General features: G+C 41.1%; 1 protein-coding gene across 1 annotated transcript in view; it reads right to left on the minus strand.

Annotated features, from left to right (window-relative positions):
• Nucleotides 1-19,539, minus strand: part of TRABD2B (TraB domain containing 2B) — a 237,888-nt gene that overhangs the window by 86,223 nt on the left and 132,126 nt on the right. Inside the window, exon 3 of the mRNA XM_026033909.1 lies at nucleotides 1,388-1,534. Within this exon, the coding sequence (XP_025889694.1) occupies nucleotides 1,388-1,534 (147 nt within the window). The remainder of the gene's footprint in view (nucleotides 1-1,387; nucleotides 1,535-19,539) is intronic.

Consider the following 19,539-nt stretch of genomic DNA (forward strand, 5'->3'; position numbering starts at 1 on the left):
GCATGCTGTTCCTCTCAAGTCTAAAACACAGGTCTTTTTTGGACTTTGTGTCAACAAATCACAGATGTCTATGAATTAACGTAATCCGTGTGAATGATCAGATCTTGTCTTGGGGACAAAGGCTTTACTGCTGGAGTAATTACACTGCTTTTAGTAGAGATTAAAAGGTGTCAGGACATTCAGATTCTTGAATTATCTTCATGATTCTACTACTGGTAGTCTCTTCTTTGGCCAAGTCCTGTCTCCAAGATTCATTATGCATCTCTCATGTGCCATGCTTGCACACTATAGGAATAGCCACAATGCCTCCTCCACGGTCTTCAGAGTTCTGCCTAAACTCACAGACTTGTGTTATGCTTTCTCATTTCTCTCTTGAGGTTATATAATTATCCTTAACTTGAATTTATTACTGGTTAACCGATTTAATAGACTTTCAATGGCAACATATACAATAACTTATCTATCAAAGTTTACAGGGACTCCTTCCAATAAGTCACTACACCTGAGACCGGAACCTGGAAACACTTGTCAGAAAAAGAGGTAGAAGATGACATTCAAAGACTAAGCTTGCATAAAATAAAAAGAAGAATCAGTAAGCTACATGTTAAATGTGAATCTCAGTATGAACTATCGGACCAGTCTGGAGGGCAGATTTCAGCTCCATTATGAGTCTTTAATAGCATTGGATAAGTAACATAAACAGAGACTGAAGACAGAGTCTGCCTGGGACACATACAAAATTATGACATGTTTGAGAAGTTATATACTTTGTAGAGTATTTACATAAGGCTCCCTTCCTCTTCCTCTTCAAATATAAGCTCAAATATTACAAAGTTTTTTGCTCCTCCTTCACCCTCTCAATGAGGGGACTACGTTCAACAGTCCTACAAACATCCATAATTATCTTTTTTCAGGCACATTTCTCAGTTTTCCAGTCATTCGCTTCCCCAAAGCCAAAGCAATACCAAGGAAAGTCCTTCTCCACGTGTGCCTCATTCATCCAGTGAGAGAATGAAAGCACAAGGTATAGAGGGAGGAGACAGTACAAAAGTGATGATCTCAAGACTGGATTAATTGCCTCTGCTGAGCTATAGGCACCTGTTTGGCCTTAGTCCTGGGGTCTGAAACTCAGTTCACCAGTTGAATTAATGTTTCTGTCATAGAGTATGTCCAAGATGCAGTACTGAAAGGAACTATGTATGTGACTACCTGATATAAACAGATGCCAAGTGTTTTAATGAATACAGCACATTACATCCAGCATAGAAAACTTTACATCAGGGATTTGGAAAAAGGACATTTCTCGGCTTAGTAAGTTAGAGTACTGTCACTTTCACAACATCTGATTTATGCTCAAATCCATTGGCCCACCCCAACTTTTTCTTACCTGAGAAGTGTCATGATTGAATATGACAGCATTCAGGTCTCCACAGTTATAGTGCTTGATGAGATCTTCAGTGGTATATGGGGCTTGCAAACTACCTGCTCGGAGACTTTCGTGTTGGAGCAAAGTTTGGTTTAGAGCAAACAGCACCTGTAGAAATGAAAACAAAATGGGGATGAGTTAAGGATATGAGAAATCACAAGAGCAAAGCCTGAAAAGCCAAGCTTTAAAAAAAAATCTTCATTTAGTCCCACCTGAGGACTTTTGGTCTCTCCTGGCCAGCAGTAATGACAAGAGATTTTTAGGTACTCCCAGTTGTAAGAGGAGTCAGAAGCAAGACTACCTGCTAGCAGACCTTGCTAAAGGCTTTTGATATTCCTCATCAAAAATTGCTCTACAGCATATATATTGCTGGGAGAACATGGAGATAAAATGGCCCAAGGACTTTTCGGCTGCATCAATAGAAAACAAAACAGACACTAATTAGGGAGCTTTTGTTATCAGTTTCCTAGCAGCTAGTTTAAAATCAAAGCGCAAACCAAGCTTGAAATTTTGTGATAAAATTCAAAATCTTCCAAGCATCTGAATTTACACTTAAAATATTGGGACTATTTCTGCTTCTAGTAGCAGAAACTTTTAAGAATCAAAGCTCATCATTAGTCTCCCTCTTTCAGTCTTTCTCCCTCCACCCACCCTTTTGCAGGGTGAACAGAGGTACTGATTTGTCTCACTGTTGCAGCAGACTATTGCAGTGTCCTCATCCAAATCTGAAAATAAGAGATGGTCACTTCCACCGGGAAAACAGAATTACCCCGTGCTATTTAAATTTGGATAACCAAGGCAAAATCATCCATAAAGACAATATTTTTCCTTGCATTACATAAAAGGTCACTAAATTCCATATGAATTACCACATTTTTTTTAACATGTTTGTGCCAGACTGCTGGTGTGATTTATATTGATCATTGAAACATTGAGTCTGAGCTTTCCATTTCAAGCTTTCCAAGAACTTTGCAAGAAAACTTGATAAAAAAGTAGATGAGCAATCAGAAGCACAGCAGTTAAGATGGCGAGTTTATCACGAATTACAGAAATAAGTGAACACATATTTCCTGGAAGAAACTGATCTGAGGCATCTGTGCATTTCAATTTCTAGAGAGTTATTTTGATGTGTCATCTGGAAGATTATTTTTCATGAAAAAATAACTCCTGCATCCCTCAACCTCATATTTCACCATATTTTCAGCTTCTCTCAGTGCACTCTTAATCACAGTGAATAACAATCATCTCAAAATCTGGATAGAGTAACCCACGCTCAGCTCCAACTGGCCCAGCGAGGCCGCAGGCTGCGACACAGTCATATCCTTATCCACATGCTTAACTTTAAGCAACTGAACCCACTTTAGGCAGTGAACCCAAGAGGAGTTTAAAATTAATGATGTACATATGTCTTTGCAACCTGGAAGCTTTTATTTGTTTATTAATATGGTTTCCATTGAAATTTATCTGAAGGAATGGAAAGAGTCAATCGGTCTAACTTCTGCAAAACCCCATGCATACAATGAATGTGAACTGAGAAGTTTTTTAAGTAATAATAAAAGGAATAATTATCTCTAGTACTTTAACAGTCTCTTAATGCAAAGCTGCTATATACTAACTACCATACAAATTCTGGTTGATGAAAAGAAAGTATTATTTTAAATTTACTTCTGAAAATAAAGTGTGGCTTTCAACTGTACCTGCTAAACCTCAGTTCTGCAATTGGTTCCCTCTTAAGATCCAAGCCTAAAAGATTTCCTTGTCCAGATCTAAGGTTCCCTTCAGGCTTTCCCACAAAGAGATCAAGCTTTCCCAGCTCAGGCTAAACTTTTCAGGCTAAAGATACGCATCTTCTTAACTTAGTTTTTTCTGTAATGTAAAAAAGCTGCAAAAAAAAATACAGTTTAAAGATTTCCTAACCTTTGAAAGGATCTGAGCTTCCCTCACCACCCCCAAGGGCTATAGCTTGAAGAGGAAATGGTTCACCCCAGGATTTCCTGGGGATTCTAAACATTTTGACTAATAAAAATAAAAGCTTAGAGAAATGTTGACAGGAAAAGTGAGAGCAAAGGTTTTCCTGACAAGCTTTTAGTAAAATCCTTCTCATTTTTTATTTTTTTAACAATGGATATTGATGAATGTATGCTCACGTACAGATGCATATATAACAACATACATATACAAAAACATAAATTCACACAACAAAATCCTGAAGATAATAGTGTGCTTTTATGATAAAATATTTAGAATGAGCTAAATAAATCCTTACTTTATTCCTTATGCTCTCTTTTACTCTGGCTTCCTGAGGAAACAAGTCTCATGCAGTCATGCTTTGGGTCTGTCTCCTAACAAATTTCAAACCTACCAGCTGATTTCAATCAGTTTCGCAGAGGGATAGAGGTCCTAAAAATAATTGTTGCCTGTATGTTTGTTGAAGATAACCGTGCAGTTGCAGAAGGAGCAACTTTTTGAAGACACCAAGTAACCCCCATGAGTGAAGGGGTTAATCAGCACTTATGAAGGATCCCTGTGCACCAGACATCAGCACCAGGTTTTACATTGGGATATTTATGTTTTCTTCGCACCTCAGTAGCAACATGACCTAGAAGTGTTGCCTGCTGGCTGAACCTTGGCACTCTGCTAATGCTGCGGGGGACCTAATCTCTGGATTGATGCTAGTACTCACAGAGCCACTTGAGAGATTTTACTTTAGGATAAAAGTTAAAGGAAGAAACTCATACAAGCACTTAAATATGCTAAAACAAATCCTCAACCACTTCAAGCAGGATTTCTCTAGAAATCTGTTCATCAAGAGCCATAAACATCATGCTTTCTGGTCCTGTGGCTCAAACCAGACGTGGACAAGTGAGGTCTTGCAGCCATCATGTGCTTATTTGTTGGATTTGTAGACTATTTCCTTTAGGGTCAGGTTAAGTCTGTCTTAAAACCTGAATTTATTTTTCCTTACTGTTCACATAATGCCACAAAAAACAATGCTGTTTTCTTTTTTTCTTTCTATCTTATTATCAGTGACCCCATGACCTCTAGCCTAAATCTCCAAGTTAAGTCTCCCAGAGGTGCCCAAGATTACCGAACCACTGACAACTTCAAAATAAACATGCTCAGAGCGACTGCCGGTACATGGTCCCACCTAATAAATACAGCAGACAGTATTTGTGCTGGGAAGAAATGGTAAGTTATGACGTTGTCTCTGGGAAAGTGCATTTTTATTCACATAATTTATGATCCCTACATAAATGCACTTTGAGAGGTTTCTTTGCACTGCAGTCTCTGGCGGTGATTTGCAGTGAATCAGACAACTGAAGGTAACTTGCACCCTGCCAGGAGCCTTCTTGACCAAGTGGTGCCATCCTCCAGTGGAAAACAGCAATCCAACACAGTGATTTTATTTTTACGTTTGGAGAATCAGTTCAATTCTTATGGAAGACCCTAGGGTCATATATTAGTGCCTAACTGCGCAGATACCACCAACTCACCAAGCCCATGCAGCACCACAAACCAGTGCATCGGACTTTTCAGCAGTGCCATTGCACAAATTATTGCCATCGCAAGAATAGGGAAGGCTAGGCCAGGCCGTTTCTGCCACAGGAAGGCAGGAGGAAAAGTGAAGTGGGGACAGTGGGGAGAACCTGCTGCTGCACCACGGTGGAGCTTCAACAGAGAGAGCTCCTCAGGAGGTAAGGCAGCCATAGGAACCTCAACTCTTATATCTTGGCAAACATCTACTCTATTTGCACTAACAGCTTTCGCAGTACCTGTGTTGCTGCCCTGTTCTTTCCTGTGCTCCTTCATCCACAGGACCATGGGCACTTACTTGCAGTTGGATCTGCAGAGAGGAGCCTGATCTGCTCATGTGCAACCTTACTGTCTTCTGCAGGGCTCCACAAGCAGGACCAAGTAAGTGTAATTAAGATTCTAACCCATAACTTTGCAAATTACATTGACCTACAAGTAATGTTCTTCCCTCTTGGATTATGGAGGCAAAAGCCAAGTGTTAATGGGAGACACGAGTTGCAAAACGTCCCTCTTGCACATAAATCAACTTGAAAGTTTAAACCATTTTATTTCAACTTCAAAGGATGAAATGTTAAAAAAGAAAAACAATCCAAATCCCTTATATAAAACAAACAGATAAAACCTGTTTTGGGTCTTGAGGTTTCAAAGGGACCTGGCATCCTGTAAGAGTGCTGATGTATACACAACAGTATCAGCAATTGTGCAATTTGCTTTGCAGCAAGTTGAACTTTGTTTTTGCAGGCCCATGAGAACAGGCAGAGTTGGGGGGAAGCTCTTTGGTTTTATGTGATATTTTGATGCAATTCATTTTTTAGGCAAGTAAACCCCATCCAAAGAAACAGCTCTAAGAAAGCACTGCCACCTTTTCAAACTGAGGGGAAATAAATACACATATATCTGAGAGGAAATAAATCTGAGGGGAAATAAATACATATATATCTAAATTGGGCTCAAGAACACTTTAAGCTTTCAACTAGAAATCCTGTTGTTCATCACATTGGGTTTGGGGAGCAAAGCTGATGGCTGGACAAAATTGCACCTGTTGCACAGAACTCTCCCAAACCTTCATAAATCACATCTTACTGTGACCCAAGCCTGCAGCTCCAGCCTGGACTAGGCTCCAGTTCTACAGCTGCTGTCAGTTGCACAGGGACCTGTTAGTGACACATGCACAGCAGCTAAAGAGAAATCACAGCCTTCATGCAGGAGACATTTCTCTTTACCCATTTTGCACACCTTTCACTCTAGCTGAGAAGGAGAACCAAAAGGTCAGAAAACAAAAGCTAAGTTATCCCTTGTCAAATGCCTTGTTCCTGACAGTAGTTTCTAAGTTCTTTTCTCCTGAATGGCAGGAAGATGGAAATAATATACTCACTTTTCTAAAAGATGCTATTCAGTACCTGGATTCTTTATCACAATCATCACTGAAAATTGGCTCAAGGATACAAAACACAGATATATTTTTTCCAGTAATACTTTTGCATGGGAGAACAAATTCATACTGGTTGATTACCTTGTGCTACATCTTTCAAAGTCACATACTTTGTCAGAAAATCCATTTCTTTTATTACATTTTTGGAGCTTCTCAGTTTCTAGCAACAGCTCAACTCTACCCATCTCCTTGTTTAGGAGACCGTACAAATGATTTCAGACTCACTGGCAAGGTTGCCAGGGCCTCCTCTGTAACTAGTCTTACTACTTTCCAAAATAGTGTCACGAAGGAAAAATGGTTTCATGGGCACTTACGTTAGCATTAACAAAACCATCTCTAAAGAGGAGCAGCATTTTTGATTACCCAACAAAACATTCAAGTGGTCCTACCGTTCCTGTGTTTTACTAAATGTTAAAAGTATTTACTGTTTAACATTTACTACATGTTTATGTTTTATATTTTATTAAGACAATAGAAAACAATTCAGGAAACAGATACAACAGAAGAATCAAATCTGAGTTAAGCTGAAAGATCTTTAGTAACACAGTGTAGACACTAAATATGCACTACTGCAAGTTTGCGAGTTACTGTCTTCTGTGAGTGCCTAAGTTTGTATTTCTGTTGCAATTGTTCTCTGTGTTCAAACAGAAAATCAACTACAGTTTCAGGTCAAAATAATGACCTTGGGAGGAGAAAAAAAAAAAAAAAAAAAAAAAAAAGGTCTCTGATTTTTAAGATTATTGGAAAGTGGTGAAGGTGTTTGCCCAAATCTGTTCAGTTCCATTGCTTTCCAGTAGAAGGTTTTCCCCACTCCTGGAATCTCTTGAGCTGTTGCTAGGAATTAGTGAGCTGTGAAAATCACCTAATGAGGTCAGCATCAGGAAACAGCTCCAGAAAAACAGGTCCCCAAGGACCTACTACAGGACTCCTCCAGTGTCCTAAAGAGATCCTGGATGCATCGGGACATTGTGCAGCCGGGGCCACGGGAGGAACGCATTTGACTTTGCTGTTGTTGTTTCTATAAAGGGACAGCTAAGGAAAGTGAAACTCTTAACTCATCCACTGGAATTTCTGCTCACAAAACCATGCCCCCTGTTAAAGCTCCTCATAAAAGCCTTTCAGCTAGTTGGTTCCATATGTTCCCCCAGCCCGCAGTTATTGCTTCTGAAAGGCAGGAGCCGTTAACAGTCTGCGGCTTGGCACTGACCAGGGAGACCTAAGGACCCTGCGTCCTCCCTCCCCCTTTACAAGTGCCAATTAACCAGTTCAATAAAAGAGCCTGAATCTGGCCAAGGCGCTCGGAGAGCTCCCCTGAACCACGATGCATCTTCCAGGGTCAGTCACGACCCTGACACACAGAGATGGCCTGGGGCACGGCGTGCACGCCGACAGCATGCAGCCCCAGGGCTAAACGGCTGCCCTTGATGCTGGGAAAACTGCAATGTTACGGCTCAAGCCTTCGGTCTTCGCACACCCAAACCTCCTTCTGAAGCTTCAGATGATTTCCAAGAGCTTGGAGAGGATAGGTTTCAACCCACTGACCTTTCTCTTCATGCAAAGTTCCCACAATTAACTTAAAAGTGTTTAAAAAATGGTATTTTAATTCTTTGTTTTGTTGGATCAAGGATTTCAAAGCAAAAGAAACAATTTCTAGTAAAAAAAAAAAAAAAAAAAAAAAAAAAGGATTTTCTTTTGCAGTGCCGGCAGTTAAACCCTGTTCCCTCAGCTCCAAGACTTCAACACACCATCACCTTGACACTCTTGGTTAACAGCAACTCTCCCCTGACCATTTCCTTGGCAGACCCTGCTATACTCTTCCTTCTGCAGAAAGTTACTGGCTTCAGCTGGGGCAGGCACATCATTAGCTCTAACTAGCACCAACTGTATTATTGGCCACTCTGGCAAAGTGGAGAAGGATTTTCTTCAGTTTCCTTTTCAACTTGAATGTTCAGAATCTAGAGGACATTGCCAAACAACCCTTTTGTTTTTGCGGGTTTTAGTGGCTTATCTGATAAAACAGGCAAGTTAAATACATTTTTTAGACTTACATACTCTTTTGTTGCACAAGGACATGAAGCAAATTAAGTCCATGAAGCAAGACCCTACTCTAAATTACCACTTTGAAAGCACTTTAGAAACACATTTTTTCACTGTTGATTCTTAACAACTATAAACACTGCACTCTAAATAGGCCAAAATATCCTAAAATAAGGCTTTAAATACATAAACTTGTCAGAAGCAGTTGTGCAATGGACATCAACAGAAGTAACCTTTTCTTCTAAGTGTTATGAACTGAATTATTTTCTGAAGGTACTTAGAGCCCCATACCCAAGTTAATTTAGAAGAGGGTGGGGCAAATTGATAAGGAATTTTCATTTTTTCATCCTTTTTTTCTGAATCACCACACTGTGGTAGAGGAATATATCCCAATTTGAGTACATCCACCACACCACCTGAGGAATGTACTCTCAATAACTCAGCTTGTTGACAGCAAATCGTGAATCATACAAACTGAAAGCAAAAGTGGCCAATCTACATAGGGTTTCAAACCAACTTCAATAGAGAAGAAATGATCAGAGAAACATCAATTTTGCTGCCCACCACTCCCCTATTAAAGCCGCTTCCTACATTTGAAGTTCTAATTGGTTTCCACAGGAGCAGATCTGCTTGCCATCTACGAGGGACAAATGTGACTACCTTGCCCAGGAAAAGAACATTCTTTCAAGTCAGGGAAGAATAAAGCTGCTGACCTAGAACACTGAAATGCCTCTCCCTGGAGCACAAAACATATTTAGTATAGTACAGAACATGTATTTATGCACTCAGGGCAATGTGGTCTCTCTTCATCTGGGGGACACCTTCTGCAAGCTCCAGGGACTTTTACTAGTGCCAGAAGTGAACGGGATCAACTCACTCCTCTCAATCAGTGGCAGGAGACAGCAGCAAGTGTATAGGATTACTCCCTGCTTTGGTTAATACCCAAATTCAAGCTTAGGCAAATAAGAAATAATAGGAGAAAGGATCTGAAACTTAAATCGGAACTGACACACTGTAAGGGTTAGAATTACTTCTGTTAAATTTGCAGTCTGAATGTATGGCTTTTGTGGATTTTGTGTGTGGGATTTACTTGCATCCAGTACTCTTGCACAGGCCCAGTTTCTTAAATATGGCCTTTTTCAGCTAGGCACATCGATAAGTGATTAAAACCACACTTATCCCCGAGGCCTTTAGGTTTGAAGTCTCTGTTGAAAGAAGTTACAGAATGAGGACCCAACCCTGCAAGCCCAAGTAGTTTTGTTCCCTGGGTGGTTTGCCTGCTTTCGGTGTGCAGTAACCAACACATTCCCTAGCATTGAAGGTTTGCAGATCTACACTCTGTTGGTTAGACTTTGAGACTGCAGTGTTAGATTTTGTAAACAGAAACCCAAACAAGGGAACAAATTCAAACCTCTGACGCATTTTCAAGGGAGACAACGGAGATTTAACAGCTGAACTGAAAGCAGCTCAGAAGAACAGAACTTCTCACTGGAAGCTATCTAAAGTTAGGTCATTAAAATGAAATGTCCATAAATCTCCTAGATAACAAAGCACTGGCACCAAACTGCCAGTAATATAAGAAAAAAAAATATTAATTTTTTAATCAAGTCAGACACAACCATGTAAATTGCTTCCTTCAGCATCTTTCTTTATAACCTCCCTATTAACCTGTGGAAGTAGCAGCTCTTCCAGGGCTGAGTTGGTGGCAACTGGATTTGATTTTAACCAGACTCACTCAGTTTTCAAACAAAACCATCAGAAAACCAATTAAGAAGAGCAAGGCTGGTGCCCTCAGCTGATGCAAATAGGACCAACTCCACAAAACAAAATGTGAGGCACGATGTGACAGCCAGCGATGGACTAAAGCAACACATCTAGGCCACTGGAAACTTGAAGAAGAGCCTCGCTTGGACAATGTGGAGGAAGGCCAGGTTTCCACTCAGGTGATCACCTTGGTCCCAGGTCTGTCCCATCCTTTCCACCCCACCTGGCCTACCACAAAGGACATTTTTTCCTGCACTTGAGCAGGCTGGGCTCAGCTTTTCCCTGTCCTGTGGGTATCTCACCACTTCCTAGCAAACTCCTACAGACAACTTATTTAACAGTAGCCAACCACCTGATCTGAGAGTGCTGACAGTGACACCAATTAGCCAGCTGAGCCTGCTACTTCATTCAGCGATTGCATTCCCCAAACTGATGCCTGGCAGGACGCCTGGGACCCAAAGGGCAGTGCCCACGATCGCCTTCCTCCATCTTAAATGGGAACATTGTCCCCCTTTTCAGGATCACCAGTTTCAAAGAGGGCACGTGAAATCCTTCCCAAGAATCTGAAACCACTTTTGCACTCTTGAATCACAAGCAAAATTGCTACCGGGTCCATTGGGATTTCATTTCTACTTTGTCACAACGGTAACAGAAGGAATGTGGGAACATGCCCGGAGCGGAGCGTACAAATTGGCTTGTGCCCCAACGACAAATGAGCTGTAATGAAAGGGGCACCCTCAAGGAGAAAAACAAAGTTCTCGGTGATTTGGGGAGCTCCTGGCTTTAGGCAGCCAGCCTGAAATATTAAAAGAAAAAAAAAAAAAAAAAAAAAGGAAAAAAGGTTTAATGGTTACACTAATCATTCACCCATTGAAAATCCAACCTATCCTGGGTATTGGATTTTGGATTTTATTCATATTACTGCTTAATTTTAAACTGCTTCTTTTTAATTACCAGCTGAAGCTACATAGTAAAATGGGCTAGCCCCACAGGCATGTTTTTCTTTCTATTATATTACAGCGCAGTGGCAGATTAACTCCTTCAGCCATCCCAGCTTAACACCTTGCAATGCCAGCATGGCTCCTTTCCCAGAGCACTTTCCCAGCACGGATCAAGGGGCACAAATCTCCTTCTGAATTTCCAATTCTCAGTCCAGGGTATCAACATGAGCAGGTGCCAGTTTTGGTGCATGTTAGTGTGCTGGCCTGTAAATCACTGCTGCTCAGCAATGGTTACACTTCCCAGCAGCGAGCCAGACAGAGCAGTAGCCTCTGGCCAAGGACAAACTCTTTGGGACCACAACTGTCTCGGTTTTCTAGTCTTCACCTTAGCCTGATCGAGGCAGCAGCTGTAGGAAAGGGAGTATTTCCTCAGCCTGAAGGTGACTGCATCTTCACGAGGTCAGTAGGAAAAGAAAAATCATGTCAAGTTTTGGAACAGCATGAGAAACTCTCAAGAGGAAGCAGGGAGCTGAATGGATCAAGGAAAAGGATTTTTTTTTTTTTTTAAGCTTAGTATTATCTCAAGTTTGAATGTATTTTATTATGCAAAATGATCTTGCTCGCAATACATGAAAAACAAAGAAGTACCCTGTTTCTGATGGAAAATCCAGGGTTTGATTTTGCACAGATCGAATGGCTTTTGTGAACAAAGACTAGTTATACCAACATACTGCCCTGGCCCAAGTACCATTAGGCCCAGATGTCCTGCTCCTCTTACAGGCAGCAGCAGCGTTTTTGGGTGCAGAATGAGACCATGGGTAAACAGACCATGTTTTAAGCCACTTGCCTCGTTAGTGAAAAAACAGAGCAAAGGCCTGTCAGGAAACCAATTACAGGCCTGGGTAACAATAGTAGGCTACAAAAGTCCTGTGGATAACTCCTCATTTTATCAAAGCCTGGGAAAGGGCACCGAAGGTGATCAATCATAATTCAGTGGGAAGACAAGCAGGCTCTTTGCAGGAAGGCTCAGCGTGCGAGGCTAGAGTTACACCAGAGCACCTTTCAGAAGGACCTTCTGGGGTGCAGAGCAGCTGCTGCTTCTGCCAGCCCGGGAAAACAGAATGGGAGATAAAGACCTTAAAAACATTTTCACTTACTCATGACAGCACTGTTGCCTGGAAGGAGCCAGTTACATAAAATTACTCAATATTCAGTTAGTCAAGGAGAGAAGGTGACCTACCCATCACATCACAGCAGCTCAGATTTCTAATATCATTGACTTGTAGCCAAGTACTCGGCTTTAAAGTAAGCAAGACCCAGAATTATTACTTATTATTCACTATTTACATCAATTATTCATCAAATATATTCAGCTAACAAACAGCTTCAACAAAACTGCAATCTATTCACAGTCAAGATGCCAAGACAGAAAAAAAATTATAAAATAATTTATAATGAACTACCCCACTGGCTGTCAGGATCAGAAGGATAAATTCATAGACTTTATTTTCTACTGTATAGTATGCTCCCTCAATGTAATTCTGTTGATTATGAACTACAGGAGGGTATCTTTCAATACACAACTGTGTTGTTATCATTGGGTCCTAGAGACCACATTACTTGAACCTTTTTATATCTAGGTTGAACAGCCTTCAGTTAATCAGAGAAAACCCAATAAACCAACTAGCTAGGAGAACACAGTGTTAAAGAATAGTCTTTGAGATAGTCTGTTCCTGGCAATAGCCAAAGATCAGATTCTTGCCGTAAAATATTTAGATAAGCTGGCAAAATACAAGGAAATACTTCATTAGAATAATTGTTATTTTCTTTTGACTAAGAAAAAAACTAAAAGACTATTCATTTCAAAAGTTAGAACAGCTTTGAAAATGGATTATTTCCTATATAAATAACAAATTATGAAAATTAATGCTGGCTTCAGGAACCATTCTTGTCTGTATACAAAAACAGCAAGGAAAACACCTTGAAAAGTGATAAGCATCTGATTCATCTTCTATCTTTTTAGCCAGATATCCCAGTTCCTTAGGTTCCTCTCCCCCTCATAAGAGAGCTACAAAAACCTTTCCCCCTTCCCTCTTTTTCCTTGACTGATTAATCTGATTAATGCAGCCACTCGCTAGCCCGGTGCACATGTGCCAGCGAGCTGGCACACGCTGCCGTGCCCTGAAGCCCTCGCTAAGTCCTCCACTGGTTCTGCCTCGGCTGTGCTGCTCGGGAAAGGCTTCCCGGTGCCCTCGGCTACTGCCTGCATGGAGCACAGGACGTGGTGCTGAGATGCCCCAAGGGCCCTGCAGCCAAGGCAGCGCTCTGCTGTTGCACTGCAACAGCATGGGCCACGGGTACCGGCCCACAACCGGGACACATGCTCCCACTCAGGGCAGTATGGAAGAGGTCCCGTAAAGGATCCCAAAGCAGCAGTGAGAGGTGCTGCAGGGAGCCTGAAGGACCGAGAGTTTCCACGTTGGATATTATTGCTGGAGTCCAAGAGGAGCACAAGGAGTCTCAGAGCCGGAGTGCAACGTTTTGTGATTTAGCACCATCAGTGATGCCAAGGGAGCCACACTGGTTCCCACCTGCTGACACTGTGGCTTGCACTACTCTGGAGGAGAACCAGGAGATGCTGGGGGTAGGTAATGACCCCTTCCCCAAACCTGTGGGGAATCAGCTCATTTTGAAGCTAACATCTGTTCAGCATTGCTTCTCTGCTCAGCGATCTTTTTACCTTCCTTAAACTAGGTAAGAAAGTAGCAGGCTGAGATGGATTTACAGGCTAATTCCTTTCCAGATGTAGGTTGCCCAGTTCAGCTTGCTGCAACTGCTTATTTCAGCAGGGAATTTTGCCTCATGTTTATACTTTGTACTTATTTGTAGTGTTTAACTGTTCCTCAGAATTCAATATAATTATTAAATGTCAGGCAACCTAGTTTGGAATTGGAATAACAACTGCTCTGGACTACCCATAAGAGAGCTGCAGGTCTGGAATTATTCATTAAATGACTTTAAACCATGAATACATCTGAGGCAAATGTCAGACTGTTAATATACAGGAGGGGGAAGTGACAACATTGCAGAAGAAGTTACCTGGGAAACATTCCTTATAGAGTTCTGGTAACTAAAAATGACTGGATTCTGAGTACTGGGATACAAACGTTACCGAGACAAATACTTCCAGTTACTTAAACTGCAACATCTCTTTGCTCTTAGGGAGCTAAGTTGCATTTTAGTTTGCTTATTTTCATCACATTTTGCTTTGGGTACAAATGGCAGAGAAAAAAATCTGTTCTTTCTATGCTAATAGAAATTGGAGAGGGATTAACTGAAAACTAATGAACTCTTCTTTTTGAAAATAAAATAAAATAGAGACTGTCAGAACCAGTCCATGCTGGATAACATTGAACATTGTGAATGCGTACCACTGAATTTTAATATCTGGGCTTAAATTAACATTAAAACTTAGAACTTACATATTCATCTGTCTGTTAGAGGTCCTGTGTCCCTAAGGAGAGTCTCACTGAGAAACTTGGTGCTTTTTTCAGGCGCAAACGTTTTGAACTCTAGTTCCTGCTTCTCAAAGCTGTGAGTGACACACGATGCCCTCATTTCCTATCAATTATAAAATGGGAATGGATATGATATCATGTGTTAAGCTCTTCTCCATCCATGGGAGGCAAGGCAAAGATAAACAAGGAGCCTTGAGTCAACACAAGGGTTAATTTAAGAACTGTGCTTGCTTAAAATAAAAATTGTCACCAACCAAAAAGAACAAGTAGCCATTGAAGAGAAAACTGTTGAGATTTATGGTCTCCATTCTAAAGACATAAAACAGGAGTCAATCATCATTTGAAGTTTATTTTTTTAATAAGAGCTCCTCAAACATTCCCTCCACTCTTCATTGCCAGAAACTTAAGCTTCTGGCTGTTAAAAAGTTAAAAATTAGGGGTTTCCTAAGTGGGAGCAGAATGCATGGTTGCTCTGTATGACCCCGGCTACTCAAACAGCTACTGCTAATTCCCAGTGGAAGCATCAATGGCTTGTGAAATAGACTCCTTTCTTTTCTTGTACAAATTATTCCTTTATATTTTTGAACTTCTGAACCTCTGGGCTTAATAACAACTCCACAAGAAAGAGGGAAAATGATTGAGTGTTTATAACAACACGCATCTTTTTTGATTATCATTCCAGGCTATGGCACTTTCAGTCTAGCTTTCAGTCTAGCTAAGCCTCGGTCATAGGCACTCTGCAAATGCAATCATTCAGAGACAGGGGAGGAGAGGGAAGGGGCATCTTTGGCTGTATAGGAACTGGGATCACTGGACATTTTGAAAGCTTCCTAAACATACGATTTTATTGTTTTCCTCCCACTCCCTAAATGGATAAGCTACCCACTTACAATGTATTTGAGTTCTATGTAGAAACTAAACACTGTCCACCCTCATGAATTTTCAGCCTTGCAGTCTGCAGATGAACTCTGACACATCAAAATGTGGGTCATAAAAAATTGCAAAATAAAGCAAGACAAAAACTTTGAAAAGCCACCCACTCACATGCAAGCAAAGAAAGAAACAAATCAGAGGAAAATAAAAGGAACAAACAGTCTTTAGCCTCACTCTTTTTCAGTTGTAAATGGAAACCAGTGTGACATTTCTATAACAGATGACAGCGTTTGTTTATTTTTTTCTCAAATGATCTACAGTTGTTGGATTTTCCCTGGGAAAAAAAGTTCTGTAAGGTCTTCAATTAAAAGAGGCTAACATAAACTTGCTCAGTAGAAAATGGCAAGTCCAGGCTCAGGGATTGTGTAGCTTCCTCCAACAGTCTCTTTATAACAGGCATTTAAACCCCTGTTACTACATTCGAGATCTTTAGCTGCCCAGCACCATTGCTCTGTTGGTTAACATCACGCTCATTCACAAGAGATTCATAATAATGAAATTACTAAGATCCTTAGACATGGAAAAAAAAATCCAGCACCCTCTCAACTCAATGGTAAAGTTCAGTCTGATCCTTTTAAAGATGCATGATCAGATCCTTGAAAGATGATCATGACAAACCTTAAACTCAGAAGACCTTTATAGGTCTTCTCAGAAGACCAGTACCTGGTCCATATAACCCACAAGGACCCACAAAGAGTATTTCCTCACTTGAATCAAGGCAGAAATGTTGCCACTTACACACTGCAATGCCTGCCTCTCAGAGACACATCTCTCTCGACTGCCAGCAGAGAGAAACATAAACTAGTTCACTGTAGCAGCTTTACATCAGTAAAACTCATCTTAGATCAGTATCAGCTTGGCTGAAATAAAGCCATGCTAAATCAGAGCTCAGCATCCTTGAGGTTTTCCAGCACTTGCCTTTACAGCAGCTGTGCTGTATATTTACAGCAGGTAGTTGTCAGGTTCTCACCGGTATAATCCAGCAGTAACTCTTTCAAGTAGATGGGTTTGCACTGAGCTGCAACACTCCATCAATGACACTGTGTATGTGAGGGTCTCCTGCCTTCACTGCCTCTATATTAAAAAAAAAAGTCTGAAGGGATGAATTGAGAAGGTGCAATTCTAACACAGTTTAATACAGGTGATGGAGATATTTCCTTCAGAAAGGTAAGTTTCCTCAGACATCTTTTCTTTCTCCTTAATCCAGGTTCTTAAACGCAGGTTCAGAAATCCCGGAGGTCGGGCTAAACCCTTACTAAATTTGCCTCATTAAGCCCAGTCCAGTGTGGCTGGAAGGCACAGAAGCTGTAGGGCTGCAGTGGCAGCCACCGCCTGCCAGTACCCCAACCACTGGCATTTAAATTGAAGCCCATTCATCACATGCTTATGGTCAGAACTAACCCTAAATGAGTCCCTCCAACTTTGTTCTAAAACATTTATTACTTCTGATTTAGTATATTGAGGGGGCAGGGAAAGGGCAGAAAAACCTAAATCCAAAACAAGAAACACCACACTCCCGTAATAGCAAGAAAACGGCTGCTAACATTTCTCTCAGCAGCTTCATACCACTCCACCTTGCTGGCAGCAAGCCCTTCACTCCCCTTTCTAATGGCTTCATCGTATGATGTAGAGAAGAGTATAAAGTTCATCCTCCTGCAGGTGCCTCCCACAGAGTTCCCCACTTCAGCCACATTCCTTTGAAAGGCACATCCTGGGCAACTCCTTCCCTGTCTCTTCATATCTATATGGAGCATAGAGTCAAGAACTGCCCTCATTTCCACTGGAGGATATTTATCCTGTAGGCTGTACGAAGTTATTAGAACAAGCTGTCGAAAATAACTACAAACTTGACAGATTAAAAAAGATCAGAGCTAAGGCACAGCAATAGCGAAGGCCACATGAACTCCAGCAGCCTGCAGGACACTGAACACCAGGGATATACAGACTAAAACAGTGGCCAATGAAAACTAAATGCCTCAGCTCAGCCAAGCACACACTTTTTCTGATCTTCCAGTCCTAACTCAGAAAAGAGCTTTGACAGTTTATATCGGTATTCACTTGCAATGGATATAGAATGAAAGATTGGTAAAGATTTAGAATATGTGGGTTAGCTTTTCTGATGTGGCACTTGGATATATCCCTTTCTGTAAGAGAAGCACTGAGATGCATTGAGCTTCCTTCCTGTGAAGGGGAGACAGGAAGAAAAAAGAGAGTCATTAAGTGCAGCCTCATAAGCAAAGGGCATCTCATCTTTTAATTACTACTCAGGCGGGGCATCTTTAACACCAACTTTTCCACTTTCAGGTTGAGTGGGAAAACTTCCTTTAGCAAGTATTTGAATCACTTTTCCTCCTCATGTCTCATTAAAGTAATAAAGAAGTGATAGCCATCATTTCTCATCCAGTGACAGTAAGGAAAGAAGGAAATGCAAACATAAAAGAAGCAACAAAAGTGGTTGGTTTCTTATCATAAAACTTGTTCTTTCAAACTGAGTGGGCAAAAAAATCCACCAAAATGAGCAGAAGAATAGGAAACTTCTGCAATTTGGTCTCTAAGATTGATTTCCACGGATCTTGGATCAGGCCCACACAGAGAGAATTCAGTACTTTTCAGGTTAGGACAGAGGCTCTACAAAACCACCTTCCCTTAGTTCATACCAGGTTTTGGTTTCAGAGACGTGATTGAGAAAGTTTTAAACAATGTTGAATTCCCATCCTGAAGCCCAAAGGGGAAAATGAAAAGGGGTTCAAACAATTCCAAGTGAAAGAGCCAGCAAAGCTGCTGAATAAGCCGTCTGTGTGCCTCTCTGGAGCACTCCAGCTCAGATTTGTATGAAAGATTTGTATGTAAGATGTGTCCATAAAACTAAATTCTATTTGCTGTAGCTCTGCTGAAGTCGAAGGGTCATGCTTGCAACAGAAGTTGGGATCCTTCATTTATTTTCAATATTGCACTCTCTCCAGGGTCTGCTTCTCATAGCCTTTGTCTTTCTCTCACACTCTTTTTTTACCATTTCCTTTGGGCAACTAATTTGAATCTCATTTTTGTGACTCTTTCATGGCTGATTCAAGGTCACCTTCTAAGGCTTCATTCATGAAGCTCTCTCATCTTTTTATTTTTCATGTCTGTGAAAGTATTTATTCCTCTTCTTCTGTACTGGCTTTGTTGGCTATGACTGAGTGTCTAGAGATTCATCCACAGACAGTCTGTAACACTAAGTTCAGTCATGTAGGGAGCATTTTTCAGGAGCATCAGCGCTTGGCCTCACAGAGAGCTGAAGAGCTTGGAAAAGGAAAGGAAGGTGTTGGATTCAAACACCAGAGAGAACTTTTGGACAGTCTGTTCCACCCTCCTCTTTCTCAGTTCTGAGATACTCTCATATGAAAGGCACTTTTGAAAAGGGAAAAACAAAACAAAAGAAGAAGTCCTGGACTATCACTACCATACTATAAAGGTATAAAGGTAAATCTTTAAGGCAGCTTCCAAAAAACTTGCGAACTGCATAGTTTTGTTTGACTACTCTCAAATTCAACCCCTTGGAAGCCTTCACACACAGGTTTTCAAGCTCCACTAGTCATCTCCTATCTTTTTATTTTCAATTTATATCATTGCCTTAACCCTGGCTGTTATCAGAGCCAGCATGTCTGGCTATGAAATGCCAGTATTAAGCAATACATCACTGGCTGCTCGCTCAAGCCTCCTTCCCTCCCCTTTACCTCCCGTCCCTTCAAAGTGCCATTTCTACTTGACCTTAGCACAGCACGGCATGGCCAACAGAGTCCACTCTGTCACGCAGCACAGGGAGGCCAGCTGCAGCCTGCTGAACAAGCAGGAGTTTTCCTGACTTCCTGACATTTTTGATCTGATGGATTTTGTAGTGGTCTTGTAAATGGGAATTAGTCATGCCTGGAGGGTAAAGGTTGTCAGACCTCATGCTGGAGTGCACATGTATTC

The sequence above is a fragment of the Nothoprocta perdicaria genome, unplaced genomic scaffold (genome assembly GCF_003342845.1).
Source record: "Nothoprocta perdicaria isolate Ctin4 unplaced genomic scaffold, notPer1 scaffold_0, whole genome shotgun sequence".
Classification (NCBI taxonomy): domain Eukaryota; kingdom Metazoa; phylum Chordata; class Aves; order Tinamiformes; family Tinamidae; genus Nothoprocta; species Nothoprocta perdicaria.